Source organism: Chrysochloris asiatica, unplaced genomic scaffold (assembly GCF_000296735.1).
Source record: "Chrysochloris asiatica unplaced genomic scaffold, ChrAsi1.0 scaffold00008, whole genome shotgun sequence".
Taxonomy (NCBI): domain Eukaryota; kingdom Metazoa; phylum Chordata; class Mammalia; order Afrosoricida; family Chrysochloridae; genus Chrysochloris; species Chrysochloris asiatica.
The window spans coordinates 7,737,005-7,751,814 of NW_006408526.1; the positions used below are offsets into that span (position 1 = coordinate 7,737,005).

Here is a 14,810-nt window from a genome sequence, read left to right on the forward strand (position 1 = left end):
ATTTCAGTTCACTAATGCCTAAGATATCGATGTTTATGCATTCCATTTCAGTTTTGACAACTTCGAATTTTCCCAGATTCATACTTCATACATTCCATGTTCCGATTTTCAATGGATATTTACAGCTGTTTCTCTTCATTTTGAGTTGTGCCCCATCAGCAAATGAGCTTAACTCCATTCACATCATCATGGTCAACTCTACTTTGAGGAGGCATCTCTTCCCCAGTTACATTTTGATTACCTTCCAACTTTAGGGGCTCATATCCTAGCACTGTATCTGACTGTGTTTCTCTGCTATTCATAAGGTTTTCAGTGACTAATGATTCAGAAGTAGTTTGTTACTCTTTCTTCCTAGTCTGTCTTTGTCTGGAACTCATCTGAAACCTGTCCACCATGGGTGACCCTACTGGTTATTTACAATACCAGTGACATAGCCCTCAGATTCACAGCAACTCACAAGGCACCACAGAACAACAGACAGATGAGTGGTGGCCATTTGGTTTTATGTCGAAACTGTCACTTTAAATTTCAGGGAGATCTGTGCATGTGCGTAGTAGAACCCTCCAGAGGTGTGGGTGGGGTATCCAATCGCTCAGGTATCCCCTCTAGTTACCAGAATGGAGGTGCACAGTCAGCAAGAGACCAATGAATAATGGACAGATACCAAAAAAATCAGTGTCCACACCTGTATCTCCTCGGTTCTGTCAGGCATTCTTGGCTGTTCTGATCCTTCCCCCACATGTTCTCTCCTAAGATGGCGGCTCCGGGGGTAGCTGAGTGTCTTGAATTAGAAAGCAATGGATTTCTTGATTCTCCTAAAAATTCCCCTGGCTGTAAACCTTCGAATCTTCTAAATATTCCTTTTTATGTGGTTCAGAGTCCTTGCACCATCCCCAGAACCTGCTTGGCCCAGTATTCTGTGTTGTTAGTGATGGAGCTCCTCACTGCACGTCTACTTGATCTGCCATCTTGATTGTATCCTTCCCTTGCCTACTATTATAAAATAGATCCTTGAAGGAGAGGTTGAGGAATAGCCAGAAACATCACCAGAGAAAGCTTGTAAATCCATCTTTAGCCTATAACTGACTTGAATACCTAAAATGGGGCTAGAACCTGCCCTGTGAAAGAGGCTCCCTGCAGAGCCTTTGCATTGCACAAGACCATAGATTAAATCCTGATCCCCATCCAGAATCTTCTGAGGTGGGACATCTCCACTTGAAAGGATAAGCAGACCAGTCTGGAGCATCTATAAGAACAGAAGATACTTCTTGAAAGAAAGACCAGCAGGAAAAATAAAAAAACAATAACAGCAGTCCAATTGACTACTGAAAGAACAAGGAAGTTGTTTTCCAGGGAGCCATCAAGACAGTGATCAGGTCCCCTCAAGGCAAACCCTCTTCCAAGACTAAAACTCAAATGGAATACACTAGCAGGCATATGGTCCTGCTGCTGACCACATTGGTCACCAATAAGGGGAAATGAGGGAAAAACAGCAATGAAGTTGTGAACTAAGTCTGACCACATTCAGTAGACTCCTGTTAACCTAGATTGATGAGATGTAGGGACACCTGGGCCCAGGGGCAGGGACATGGCCCCAGAGGACTAGAATGGAGTGTGAAGTATCCAGCTGATATGAAGTGAGGGGAGATGCACAAGAACACTCACACTTGCAGATAGTGCCCATTTGACCTGGCATCAATGGCTGGATGATCAGAACAGGACTACAGGAAGAAAGAAGAGGTAAAAAAAAAAAAAAAAAAAAAGAGTAACCAACTACAAGTGGATGATCTTAACCTATGCTTGCGGATGCAGTATGACAAAGGAGTTGGCAAATCTTTACAGTAAAGGTCATTCCCACCCCATTGGTACACAGGGTCGACAAGGATGGGGAACTTAGACATTGGCTCCCCATAATGGGGGGACTACTAAGGCAAGAAATGACTGGCTTACAAGCTTTCAAGAGGGAACCTAGCTCCAGAAGATACATGGAAGTGTAGGATCTCCACTGAATTGTTTCCGACCTGTCAGGATGGGGTTGATAAAAGGTGAGGGGGGAAAGGACTCCTGTGCTTTAATAGGGAATGAATGCTATCAGGTCTGACTGTGAGTGTTGGAAAGGTAAATGTAAATATTTGGTAACAAAAGGAGAGGAGTGGCTGATTTTGAAATCCAAGAGTGGATATCCTTGGAACTATCTAGGGAGAAAATTGAAGTGCAAAGTGAGAGACCCTGTCTGGAGAGGCAGAGATGAAGACGTGGACAGAAGAAGTGACTGGGAACTCTGGAGTCAGGGAGGGAGAGGAGCTGTGGGCTGGCAGCCTGGGGCAGGTGTGTGGGGTGTACTCTTTGATTTCTTGATGATGCATGCAGGGGATTGTGATCATTGCAATGAAACAAAATACAATAGGATGAATGTAAAGATAATGTTCACCCATGTAAAGTAACACATAATTCACACGAAAAAAATTTAAAAAAAAATAGAAACCGACAAGATGAGATAAAGGACATTATTGGATCGATAAGTGACATTTGAATAATGTAGGATGTTGTTGTTATTAAGTGCCATTGCTTCAGTTGCAATTCAGAGAGAATCTGCATAGGGTTTGTGAGGAGCAGCTGATGGGTTTAAACCGCTGACATTGTAGCTAGCAATCTACTGCTTATTCTATAGTGCCATACCAGGACTTAAAACTATTATATCAGCATTAATTTCCAAATTTTGAAATTTTCTCTGTGGTTAAATAAGATGTTCTTACATTTTAGGAAATTCATTAAAGAATTTGTGGATAAAAGGCATAAAGTTTTCAACTTACTTTCACAGAATAATAGTGCAAGAATGATAAAATGTTGACTTTTGGGAAATCTGGGTGGATGCCTTTTACTTACAATCTTTTGGTACGTCTAAAAGGAGCTCTGGTAGCTTAGTGGTTACGAATTGGACTGTGAACCGAAAAGTCAGCAGTTCGAAACTACCAGTTGTTCCGCAGGAGAAAAATGAGACGTTCTACTCCTGTAAAGATTTACAGCCTCGGAAACCCTGTACAGGGTTGCTATGAGTCGGAATTAACTCCACGGGCACATAACCACCACCAAAACTATTTCAAAATGAATAGTTAAGAATAAAACGTAAGGTGGGGAAATTGTAACTGTTTTCAAATTTTCAGGCAAAAAGAACTAAGGATTTAAATATTTGTGGCTGCATAAAAACTCAATACACTTTATGATTCATTTATAAAAGTGCAGTTTCAAGAACAAGAGAGGTAGTAATGTCTACATTTATTAGTGTACAATTGAAATGATAAGATGCAGATGTTAAATTTTCAAGAGCAACTTAAGAAACTAAAGATTATTTGTGAAAAGTGAACAAGTTGATGGCTCTTCTCTTTGCTTTCTTCATAAGTCTCAAATTTCTAATAATAATACAGCCAGTATTTACTATGCACTGATCAAGTTCCTGCTACTACCGTAGATGCTTTGCATATATTATCTCATTTTATTCTTCCAGCAACTCTATGAGTTAGGTACTTCATTATCCTCAGACCCTTTAGGGTTCCTTTCAGCACAGTCAGATTCTACAGTATCATCTGAATAAAGTCAGCCTCAAGCTTCTAAGTACTTATATAGATTTTGATTCTCTCATTTATATTTTAATTAGCTTTTAACTTCTAGTCCATGAAAATGGATAATTTTTATGTTATAGTTAACATTTTGTCTAATGCAACCCATTTCCTTAGCTTCAATAAATTAGAATCCCTAAGTATTGCCTACCTTGTTGTTAAATGTCGAGTCGATTCTGACTCATAGCGACCCTGTATAGGGTATCCAAGGAGCACCTGGTGGGTTTGAACCACTGATCTTGCAGTTCAAACAGACCTTGTGGTCCAAATAATCAGAATAATGGATGGTTTCAGAGCCATGACTTTTCAAAAACCAAAAGCCCAAGAAGTTAAATGACTTTAAGTGAAAACTAGCTAGTTCATTTTATAGCTTGCCCTAGGACCTAGTTCAGTGGTTTGTTTTGTTTTGCTTCTTTCTTTGATATACCAAACTAATATGCTTTCATTTTGTAGATTTTATGTGAGATTCGAGACAGAGATTCTACTTAGCATTCTGAAAGTGAGCTGTTTTTGTAAAAGTGTCATGTAAGTTGATTTAACAAGGACCCAGCTACTCACAATAAATAGAAAAGATGTTTTCACAGTGTTTATTTATTAAGCATGCTCACACCACTTCAGTGGGGCTTTTTCATCTTGTCTCTCTTATAGCTCACATGTGGCCACACACTTTTGTGCAAGTGAAAATAAATTTAACATTCTCCAATATGCTGATTAATAGGTTTTATTAGTGCATTAGTTACGAACATTTTTCAAAAAAAAAAAAAAAAGATTTGCTGCCTTTTGTGTGTGTGATTTACCAAACAAATGATTCTTCAGCTTTTAAGTAAGCATCTGGAAAGTAAATTTAGACTTTATCTCTGTAATAAAATCACCAAAAAATCTCAAATTCAATCTGACCAGAGAATATATCTTGATAGAAGAGTAATTCTAAAATATGGGTGTTTTTATATTATTAGTACTAGGAATATTAAGGTTTTAACCATGAGAAATCACTCATGTGGCATTGTAGGATAAGCACTGGACCACAAGGTCGTTTGAACTGCAAGATCAGTGGTTCAAACCCACCAGCCACTCCTCAGAAACCCTATCAGGGTTACTATGAGTTGGAAGTGACTCAACGACACTTAACAGAAGCAATAATCACTGGTCTGAGAGACACAATATATAAAAACATCTGGTTCTGCTAGACCCTGACTCTTAAGAAGTTTAACTCTAAGCCCCAGTTCTGGCATCTGCAACAGAAGGATAAGTAGTGGTACTCATGTGTAGGAATGTTGTCAGGACCAAATACGGTAATGCATACAAAAGGCTTATAACAGTATAAAGCACATAATAAGGCACATTAAATATCAGTCTTGCTGAAAAGACTTCAGACACCTTTTGTTAGTGTCTAGTGGCTGTATGAAGCTACCATTACCATTAATCACTCCAGATTGTTAGCAAATGACTATTTCAGTACATTAGCATTAACTGTACATTATTTGGGTCTCCAGAAGAGCTAGCTTCCCCTAGGTGTAAGTAAGAATGATAAAAGATGCTTCCCCTTTACTAAGTTTGGCAGGGGAGTATATAATTTATATCTAATCAACTGGAAATCTAGTCAATCAAAGAACCAGTTTACTATTTTTATTAAATTGAAAAATTAAGTGAAGTATTTAAGTTAGGAATGCATGTTGCCACAAACTTTTGTCAATTATTTTTGCTCCATTTTCTGAAGTGTAAATGATAGGAATTGTTTGCTTTTCATACTTAGACTTGGGACATTTCATTAGTACATAATTGCTGAAATTTGCGCTAAATCTCCAGAATAGATATGTTTGTTAGATGTGTCATAGCTCAATGTCCTTCTCAACACACATATAAGTCTGCCTTCCATATAGCTCTAGGAACCCCAAGTAATGCCTTACTTTGTATGAGCAACGTTCTCATAAGACACAGGACCAGTGTTGGGCTTACGTATCTAAAAATTGGCTTAAGTAGCTAAAAATCACTCTTTCCTAACCCAAACTAAACCAAACTAATTTCTCTTTTTTCACAGGTGGAAAAATCACAAGTGCCCAGTCGACCCTCCACACTCTATCCACATCCTCATCATCAGTAACATTGCTCTTGGCATTGATGATCTCTTCAACCTCTTGGTGAAAACTGCAGGCTTGGTTTATATTTCTTTCCATGAGCTTGACAACAGCAGTGGATAGAGTGTAGTGGAAGTGGAAAGACCAGGACTTTGAGATGAGCTTTAAAAACTTGGGACTACACATGATGCACTTACAGGAGGTTGGAGGGAATGTTACTTATCCATCAGGTTTCTCTTTGGTTTTTGTAAATGAGAAGGACAGTTCTTGGTCCAATAAAAATATGCAGATTGTATGTAATGAATTTTTGTAAGCAAAGGTAATTTCTGTCAAATGTATTCCTTACTTTTTTAATGTTGGGGTTTGATTTTCTATCTGCTGACTGAGTGTGTGCCATCCATTTGTTAAGTAAGTGGTCTCTAATAGATCTGTTTCAAACACAAATATAAAATTTTAAATGAAATTTTTCTTAAGACTCTCAGTATAGCATTTTTCATTTTCCCTTCAGCTGATGATTCCAATTTGACAAACCTGTGGGAGATATGAAAAATACTTCAGTTATGTGGTCCATTATAGGATAAGTACATGAGATGCTTTCTGGAAAAATACTGTATGATTGCATAGTGAAATAGCAAGATTTGTCAATATGCTATTCCATATGCATCCCTAGAGCAAGTTATTAGGGTAGGGAATAAGCCATTTACATTAGTGCAAGGTAAATAGAAGGTGAGTCCAAATGAATTTAAGTGCTATTGTGTTTCCTCAAGTACTATGTTATTTAGCTGCAAATACAGTAAATGTTTATTTTTAATAATAAAAAAATAGTTTAAAGTCACACACAAAAAAGTATATGATCATTAAAAACTGCGGATACTGACATGCTGCCACAGATGTTAACTTAAAATGAAATTAATATAGGACAGAGGTTTTCCATTTCCCCAACACTGCCAAAATGGATGCTGAATTCAATCCAAGATTTTCTTTTAATTACAAATAATTTTAAGAACAACCAAAATTAGTTGTGCAAATAATATACAAATATACATATAGTCTGCCTATTAAAATGGCTCAAGCATAACAAATAAATTTTTATTTTTTGAAATAAGCCCATATATCACCACTTACAAAGTCTTAACTATTAAGATAAAGACATCCTCTTGGTTAAGTAAATTGTGGAAGCTTGGCTTCAGCAAGTCTAGCCAGCTATGCACCACTGGATTCCATGGCTTGGGAGGTAATTCCTCATATGTTCTTGTAAGTAGTTGTTGGAAAGCAAAAGTGAAAGTTTCTATATGAAGATATCTTATGACATTTCTAACAATAATGGAGAATGTGCCAGAGGTGGCCTTATACATATGAAGATGCCTGAAAGAGAGAACTATTACCAGAAAAAAAAGGCCCGGAGAAACTACAGTTTTCCATTTAATGCTAATATGAGAACAAAAAGTAGTCGCTCTTTTTTCTTTTAAATAATCTAAATCTGTTCATTCTACTTGTATCATTAATAACAAGAAAAATAAAGTGACACTGAGATCAAATTGCTGGCTCTAAATGTTACTCATAGTAGAATCAGTTCTAAATATCCTAAAAGATGTCTTGAGAAGCACAGCAGAATTATTATGTTGGTCACCAGTTCCCTTTGGGGAAATTAAGTTCTCCTCTAAACAGACAAAAAGTACTTTAAAAGACTGTATTAGTTGTCAGATTTTTAGAGTAAAGTACTATTCTGGGTGAACATTTGAGGCTGTAAATGACAATGATCATCTCCATTAGAGTGGCAGAGGTTGGACTTTGCAGACAGATCGATCAGAAAAGGCAAATTCTCTCCCCTGATGTGGTGTGGCTTACAGTAGAAATTGTACAGCTGAAAAAAAAAAAAGTATCAAGAATATAAATGAATGGGCAATAATGTTCACTTCATATTTGATTAATCAAACCCTTTTCTTTCTTTCCATAATGCTCCATACCAGACTTTGTTCTTGTTGCTAAGTGCCGTCAAGTCAAGTTATAATTAATGCCCTTATAAAACACATCCCAGGAAAATGTAATGTCAATATGTGACAAATTCAAATTAATAAAGATTTTCAAATAGTTGATGGATAGGACAGTACATATCTGGCAGAATATTTAAGAAACATAATGTCTGATGTTGTATTGCTACAGGAATTGCAGATATAGGATGTTTTATTCAACATGCACAGAATATGTATTTTGCATCTTAATCCTATTTTATGAATAGGTTTTAAATGTGTATGTACTTATGTATTACATATTTGTTACTTTGTTGAAAACAAAACAACTTCCTTATAAGGTACAATATTTTTCAACTGCAGTACTGGCCAAGCTTTTTCCTGGATGGGTTAATAACTACACAGTCTTAAGTCACAAAAGAGACTGTATTTTTATATGATGTCAATTGAAGTATTTAAATTTTAAAAATTCCTCATAATTAGAAATTTCATGAAAGCAAATGTTTTTCATACCAAAATGAAGGTACTGTGGGTCCCATGTCAAACTGTTAATATATTGTATACAATCTGTATATATACTATATATAATGGTATATACCATGTGGAAGGCACAGTCAGATAATAGTTCTGTGTACTGTTCTTGTAACATTAGACCTTTTTAATAAATAATTCTCTTTTTATTGACTTTTATCTTCTCTCCTGTCAATTAATGAATTGAATTATTTATTTAATGCAAACCACAGAATGCTCATGATTATTGTAGCAATTTCAGTACTAACATATCATTATATTAGTATTCTGTGTGCTATTATCATTTTAGGTACAAAATCTCCATAATTCCTGTGTTGGTGGTAGTATACCATGGAGTTGGTTCTGATACATAGTGACCCTGTACAGTGTTTCAGAGGCTGTAAATCTTTATTGGAGCAAAAAGCCTCACCTTTATCCTGCAGAGCAGCTGGAATCTTTGAACTGCTGACCTTTTGGCTAGCAGCCTAACTTTTAATCCGCTACACTACCAGTTTCTATGGTGTTGATGTTAATTGTTGTTAAGTGCCATCAAGTCAGTTCCAAGTCATAGTGAGCCTGCATAGGGTTTCTGAGGAGGTGAATTTGAACCACTGACCTTGAAGTTCAAACTGACCTTTGGCCCAGTGCATTATCCCACAGCACCACACCAGGATTTGAAGCTACATCATAGAAAGATTTTTTTTTTTAATGCAATCAAAGATAAGTACTTCTTCTCAAGAAATCTGAGCTCATTAAGCAAGGTTTGTAAAGAGTTTGTTTAGTCCATACCTCTGCTTTTATTAGAAATGGTTTCTCCCAATCAAACCAGGTACACATCTCATAGAGTTATTCACTCTTAGCACCTTAAGCCTTGGAAACCCTATACAGAGTCGCTATGAGTAAGAATCGACTCAACGATAGTTAACACTAATAGCAAGGACACAATATTATATTGCCTAGGAGAGTACCTAACAAACTGCAAGTCAGAAATCAGTTGGATTTAATTTACTGTTGGCCTTAAACTTTCCTTTAAAATGGTTTTCTCAAACTGGACCATCATCTGAATCACCCCAAAATCCAAACTTTAGAATTCTAATTCAGTTGGTCAGAGACTAGGGAAATTTTTTTTTAGAATCTAATGATTCAACCCTATTAATGAAAATCTGCCAACATCTAGTGAAATGTATGTATTTACTCTTTGCCCTAGCAATTTTGTTTCTAGGAATCTAGCCCTATGACAGACTACCAAAGTACGCAATGTTAAAGGAGGAAAATAATATGCAAAACCGTAATATAATTTACTCTCTTCTGTGCAAGAACTGGGAAAACACAAATGTACATATATATGTTTGCTAATATTTTCAAATATAAATAGGAAAATAAAAGACTACTAAAAATGGCTATCCACTGAGGAGGGAGAGAATGGGATATGGGAACAAATATATGGAGCAAGATCTTCCCAAATATACCTTAATTCATAGATTTTACTTCAGAACTGTAGAAATGTTTTGCATTGTTTTTAAAAATTAAACCAAAAGAAAAAAACAAAATACAAACAAATACCAAAAAAAAAAGGAACTTAACTATATATCAATCAAGTGGCTAATAAGATAAAGTCTTTCTAGAGTTTTTTATATATATATAGAAGAATGATAACCATGTAGTAGTTGTTGTTAAGTGCTATCAAGTTGGATCCAATTCATAGCAACCCTGTATAGGGTTTCCAAGGAGCAGCTTGTGGGTTTGAACTGCCTACCTTACAGTTAGTGGTCCAGTGTTTATCCTTCAGCGCCACACAGATGAGTATTTAAAATCAGTATTTTGACAGTATACTCCTAGTCAGGCAAGTATCCAAAGGAAAAAAAATAAGGTCACAGATCATCTTGTTAGTAGCAACATTGGCATTATCTTTTTTATTATTATATAAGCATATAAGTACAAACAAATATTTAAAGTATGGAAAAGCAAATTTCAGGATAAAAGAGATATAAACTTTTTTTTAAAATTAAAAACCTTTCATCTTTAATTTAGTCTAGAAATTTCAGTGTGAATTGATCATTTATTTGAACAAGAGTAGCAGAGTATTACTAATTCTAGAAGGTGAGTAATGTGTCTGTGGGTATCTGTTATACTATTCCCTATTTTTGTGCATGCTTAACATTCATAATATGTAATAAAGTGAAAAGGCACTCTGGCTGCACTTCTTCCAACACAGACCCGTTTGTTCTTTTGGTAGCCCATGGCACTTTCAATATTCTCCTTTTTAAAGTGTTGAAGAACAAAGTGTCAGCTTGAGAACTAAGATGCGCCTGACCCAATCCATCATATTTTCAATAACCCCATATGCATGCAAAAGCTGGACAGTGAATAAGGAAGACTGTAGAAGAATTGATGCTTTTGAGTTATGGTGTTAGAGAAGAATATTGGAAGTGCCATGGGCTACCAAAGAACAAACATATCTGTGTTGGAAGAAGTGCAGCCAGAGTATTCCTTGGAGGCCAGGATAGTCACACTTCATCTATCATATTCGGACATATTGTCAGGAGGGACCAGTTGCTAGAGAAGAACATCATGTAAGGTGGAGGGTCAGAGAAAAAGAGTAAGAGCCCCAGTGAGATGGATTCACAAAGTGGCAGCATCAATTGGCTCAAGCTGGCAACAATTATGAGGTTGGCCCAGGAACGGGTAGTGTTTCATTCTGTTGTGCATAGGGTCGCTTTGCGTGGGTACCGACTCGATGGAACCTAACAACAACAATATGGAAGAAAGATGAGGCTTTCTCCACCTGTAAAGATTTACAGTCTCGGAAACCCAATGCAAGGTCGCTATGATTTGGAACCAACTCTACAGCACACCAACAACAACAACATATTAAATAGATCAAAACAAAGTTCACTAAATATTTGGTTGCTCCATGGCATAGAGAATAATTCAGCTGGAGTTTTAATAAGGAAATTAATCACTCCATACTTTTAATCTATACTTCTTCAACTGCCAAGTTACAGAAAAGTAGCAATATCCTTTTGACCCAAATGCCAGAGTACAGAATAAGAATTTAATAACCCATGTTTTATCTACATGTGTCTCAGTTATAACACATAAACAGCCCTGACAAATATTCTGAAACTGTCTATTTCCTAATTTGTTGCTTCATCTGTTTTTAAGTTTGGAATTAAATTCATGGCAGTTACTAGAAAATCCTGTATCTTTCCAAACATGTATATCTGTGCATCACTGCCTCTGTGGCATATTACATATCAACCTTTGACATGAACATATGACTACTTAAGAGAGCCACACAATAATACTTTAGAAATACTGCAGTGCTAAACATTACCTGGATGGCAGCAGCGAACTCACCAAACCTATTTCCTCCTCTCCCTGGAAATTCAACCAAACCACATTTCCCAGCCTCCCTTGCACTTAGGTGTGGATAGATGTCTGAATGTGATGGGAATGACATGTGCTCCTTAACACTGTCCAAATTAGTACAGCCTAGTTTTTACTGTCTACATTTGTATCTTTTTGCAAAGATCTTTCTAAATCATTCTAAGATTAAAGGAGAAATTCTGAAAAAAGTTATTCTTGATATTTAAAATTAGATTTTTAAATATCATGAGTTTCTAGACCACATCTTATGTACCTCTTCCAGTTCTCTTAGTCTTGCCTGCCTCCCAGACCCTCAAACTATTAATTCACCTCAGCTGTCATCAAGCAGACCAACTCTTTTCAAGTCCACTTAATTTCAATGCCTGGTGGCGGTGTGCTGTGGAGTCAGTTCGTATTCACAGTGAACCTGTATAGGGTTTCCGAGGCTGTTAAGTCTTTATGGGAACAGAAAGCCTCATCTTTCTCCCATGTAACAGCTGGTAGTTTCAAAATGCTGACATTGAGGTTAGCATCCCAACTCATAACCACTATGCTACCAGAGCTTCTAATTTCAATGCCTAGAACCAAACATTTTCTCATCCTGAAGCAATAACCTCCCCTGTTTCTCCTTATTTGACACTGACACTATCAATGCCAGGCCAATCAGACATACCAATACAGTTCTGACTCTTCTTGAAATTTCTGGACTCACATTAATGTCACAGGGGAAGGCCGAAGTTCTGGCTGCTGAATTATTCAATGCTGCAGAAGTAGAAAATGTTCATTTCTCTAGAAATGAATTTTCATCAGTGAGAAATAAGAGATAGGATGGACCATTTCTCCTGCAGATGTTTTAAAGTGATTTCTTTATATGCTTTTCCTGGAGATGTCCGACATGTCCAAGAAGATGTATCTTATAAGCAAGTGGTTCCACTGAAGCTTAGTGTAAAGCGATATACAACCCATTTCCTTATTTTGCATCCTATTCTTTCTTTCCTCACTTCATTTGTTCTTGATTCATGCTGCCTAAATATTGCAGCAAAATGTGTAATCTGGGAAACACACTGAACAATATTACCTGTTAAAGGGAGTCAGGATGCTGCGAGAAATAGTTAATATGCATTCTGGGATAGGAAATGTATACAATAAGTCTGTATCATCTACTAGTTAGAAAACAAGGAAGTTGTAAAGACTAATGGGTCAATAATAAATGAACAAAAGATTCAGATTGAAAACATTCTTACTAACCCCAAACAGGACAATACAAACATCAAACAGAATGATGGGTACAATGGATGAAAACTCATTTGTTGTTAGGTGCCATTGTTGTTGTTAAGTGCCATCCAATCGATTCCGACCCAAGCGACCCTGTATGGGGTTTCCAAGGAGTAGTTGGTAAGCTTGAACTGCCAACCATGCAGTTCAAATGACTTTGCAGTCTGGCACATTAACTCACAGTGCCACAACAGGACTCCTGTTAAATGCCATAGTGACCCTATATAAGGTCTCTGAGGAGCAGCTGGTGGGTTTGAAATATTGACCTTGTGGTTTGCAGTCCAGCGCTGATACCACAATGCCACAAATGTACAATTTCATGAGTCTATAATGATACTCCAAAAATAGAGACAAACAAAAATAAAATAAAGAACTGATTATTAACATTGAATGTAGCCAGGTCACAAGTCCTTACTTTGAACATTGGCAAATAAAAGAAAAGAATTTAGCATTTATTATAGATGCCTGTCCTAAATGAAGTGTTTTTCAAAGTAACCCAATAGTTTTATTTGATAAGGAAAGTTCTTTACCCAAAAATATTATTTAATAAATGTTGATTGAACACAATATTTGAAAAAGCACTATTTTATAACCCCTAATAAAATATTTCCCTTAAAATAATGATATAAAATAGCTACAATATTATTATAATAATTAACAAAAAGGTTGTTGTTGGGTGGTGTCAATTTGGCTTTTATATAAAACAGCTACCACACTTTTGTCAGTTTGTTGAACTATGGTGGCTTGCCTATTGCTGTGATGCTGAAAACTAGGCTACCAGCAGGGTTACTTATGGTGGACAGGTTTCAGCTGAGCTTCCAAACTAAGACAAATAGGAAGAAGAAAACAAAGACTTCTTCTGAATGTTTTGCCACTGAAAACCTTATGAATAACATGGAACACTGTCAGATAGCACCAGAATATTGAATATTGAATTATGAATTGTACCAAAATATAGTCAGATGTAGTGCAATGAGATGAACCCCTTAAGCTGGAAGGCATTTCAAAATATGACTTGGGAAGAGCTGCCTCCTCAAAGTAGAGTTAACCTTGATGACATGAATGGAGTAAAGCTTTCAGGACCTTCATTTGCTGATGGGGCTCAACTCAAAGTGAGAAAAAATAGCTGCAAGTATCCATTAATAATCAGAACATGGAATGTATCAAGTGTGAATCAGGGAAATTGAAAGTTGTCAAAAATAAAACAGAACATGGAAAGACTGATATCCTAAGCATTAATGAGCTGAAATGGAATTGTATTGACCATTTTAGATCTGACAGTAATATGGATTGTTGTTAATGGTAATGCAAGGGGAATGGCATTGCATTAATCATCAAAAATAACATGTCAGTGTCACAACTCCTATTCAATATTGTGCAGAAAGTCTTAGCACAAGCTATACGGCAAGACAGGGAAATTAAAGGCAACCAAATAGGCAAAAAGGAAGTAAAACTCTCTATTTGCAGACGATATGCTCCTATACATAGAAAACCCCAAAGACTCAGTAAAAAAGCCACTATACATCACTGGAAGGTCCAGTAAATTGGCAGGGTATAAGATCAATAGAAAAAATCAGTTGTATTCCTCTATAGTAACAATGACAGCACTGAAAAGGGCATTAGGAAAGTAATGCCACTTACAATCGCCAATCAAAGGATGAAATATTTAGGAATAAATGTAACCAGAGACACAAAGGACCTATACAAAGAAAGCTACAAAACACTACTACGGGAAACCGAAAGAAACTTACAAAATGGAAGAACATACCATGTTTCTAGATAGGAAGACTCAAAGGGAATACATGAGCAGGCATGTGATCTGGCTGGTGACCACACTGGTCACTGATAAGGGGAAGAGGGGGAAAAACATCAATGAAGTTGGGAGATAAGTTCAACCATATTCAATAGACTCCTGTGAACCCAGGTGGAGACCTGGTTGGCCAGCTAACCTGGATTTATGAGACCTGAGGACTCCTGGGCCCAGAGACAGTGAC

General features: G+C 36.7%; 1 protein-coding gene across 1 annotated transcript in view; it reads left to right on the plus strand.

Annotated features, from left to right (window-relative positions):
- CNTN5 (contactin 5) overlaps positions 1 to 6,950 on the plus strand; it is a 704,421-nt gene extending 697,471 nt beyond the window's left edge. The window contains exon 23 of the mRNA XM_006833948.1: positions 5,656 to 6,950. Within this exon, the coding sequence (XP_006834011.1) occupies positions 5,656 to 5,759 (104 nt within the window). The 3' untranslated portion in view covers positions 5,760 to 6,950. The remainder of the gene's footprint in view (positions 1 to 5,655) is intronic.
- Positions 6,951 to 14,810: the final 7,860 nt, after the last annotated feature.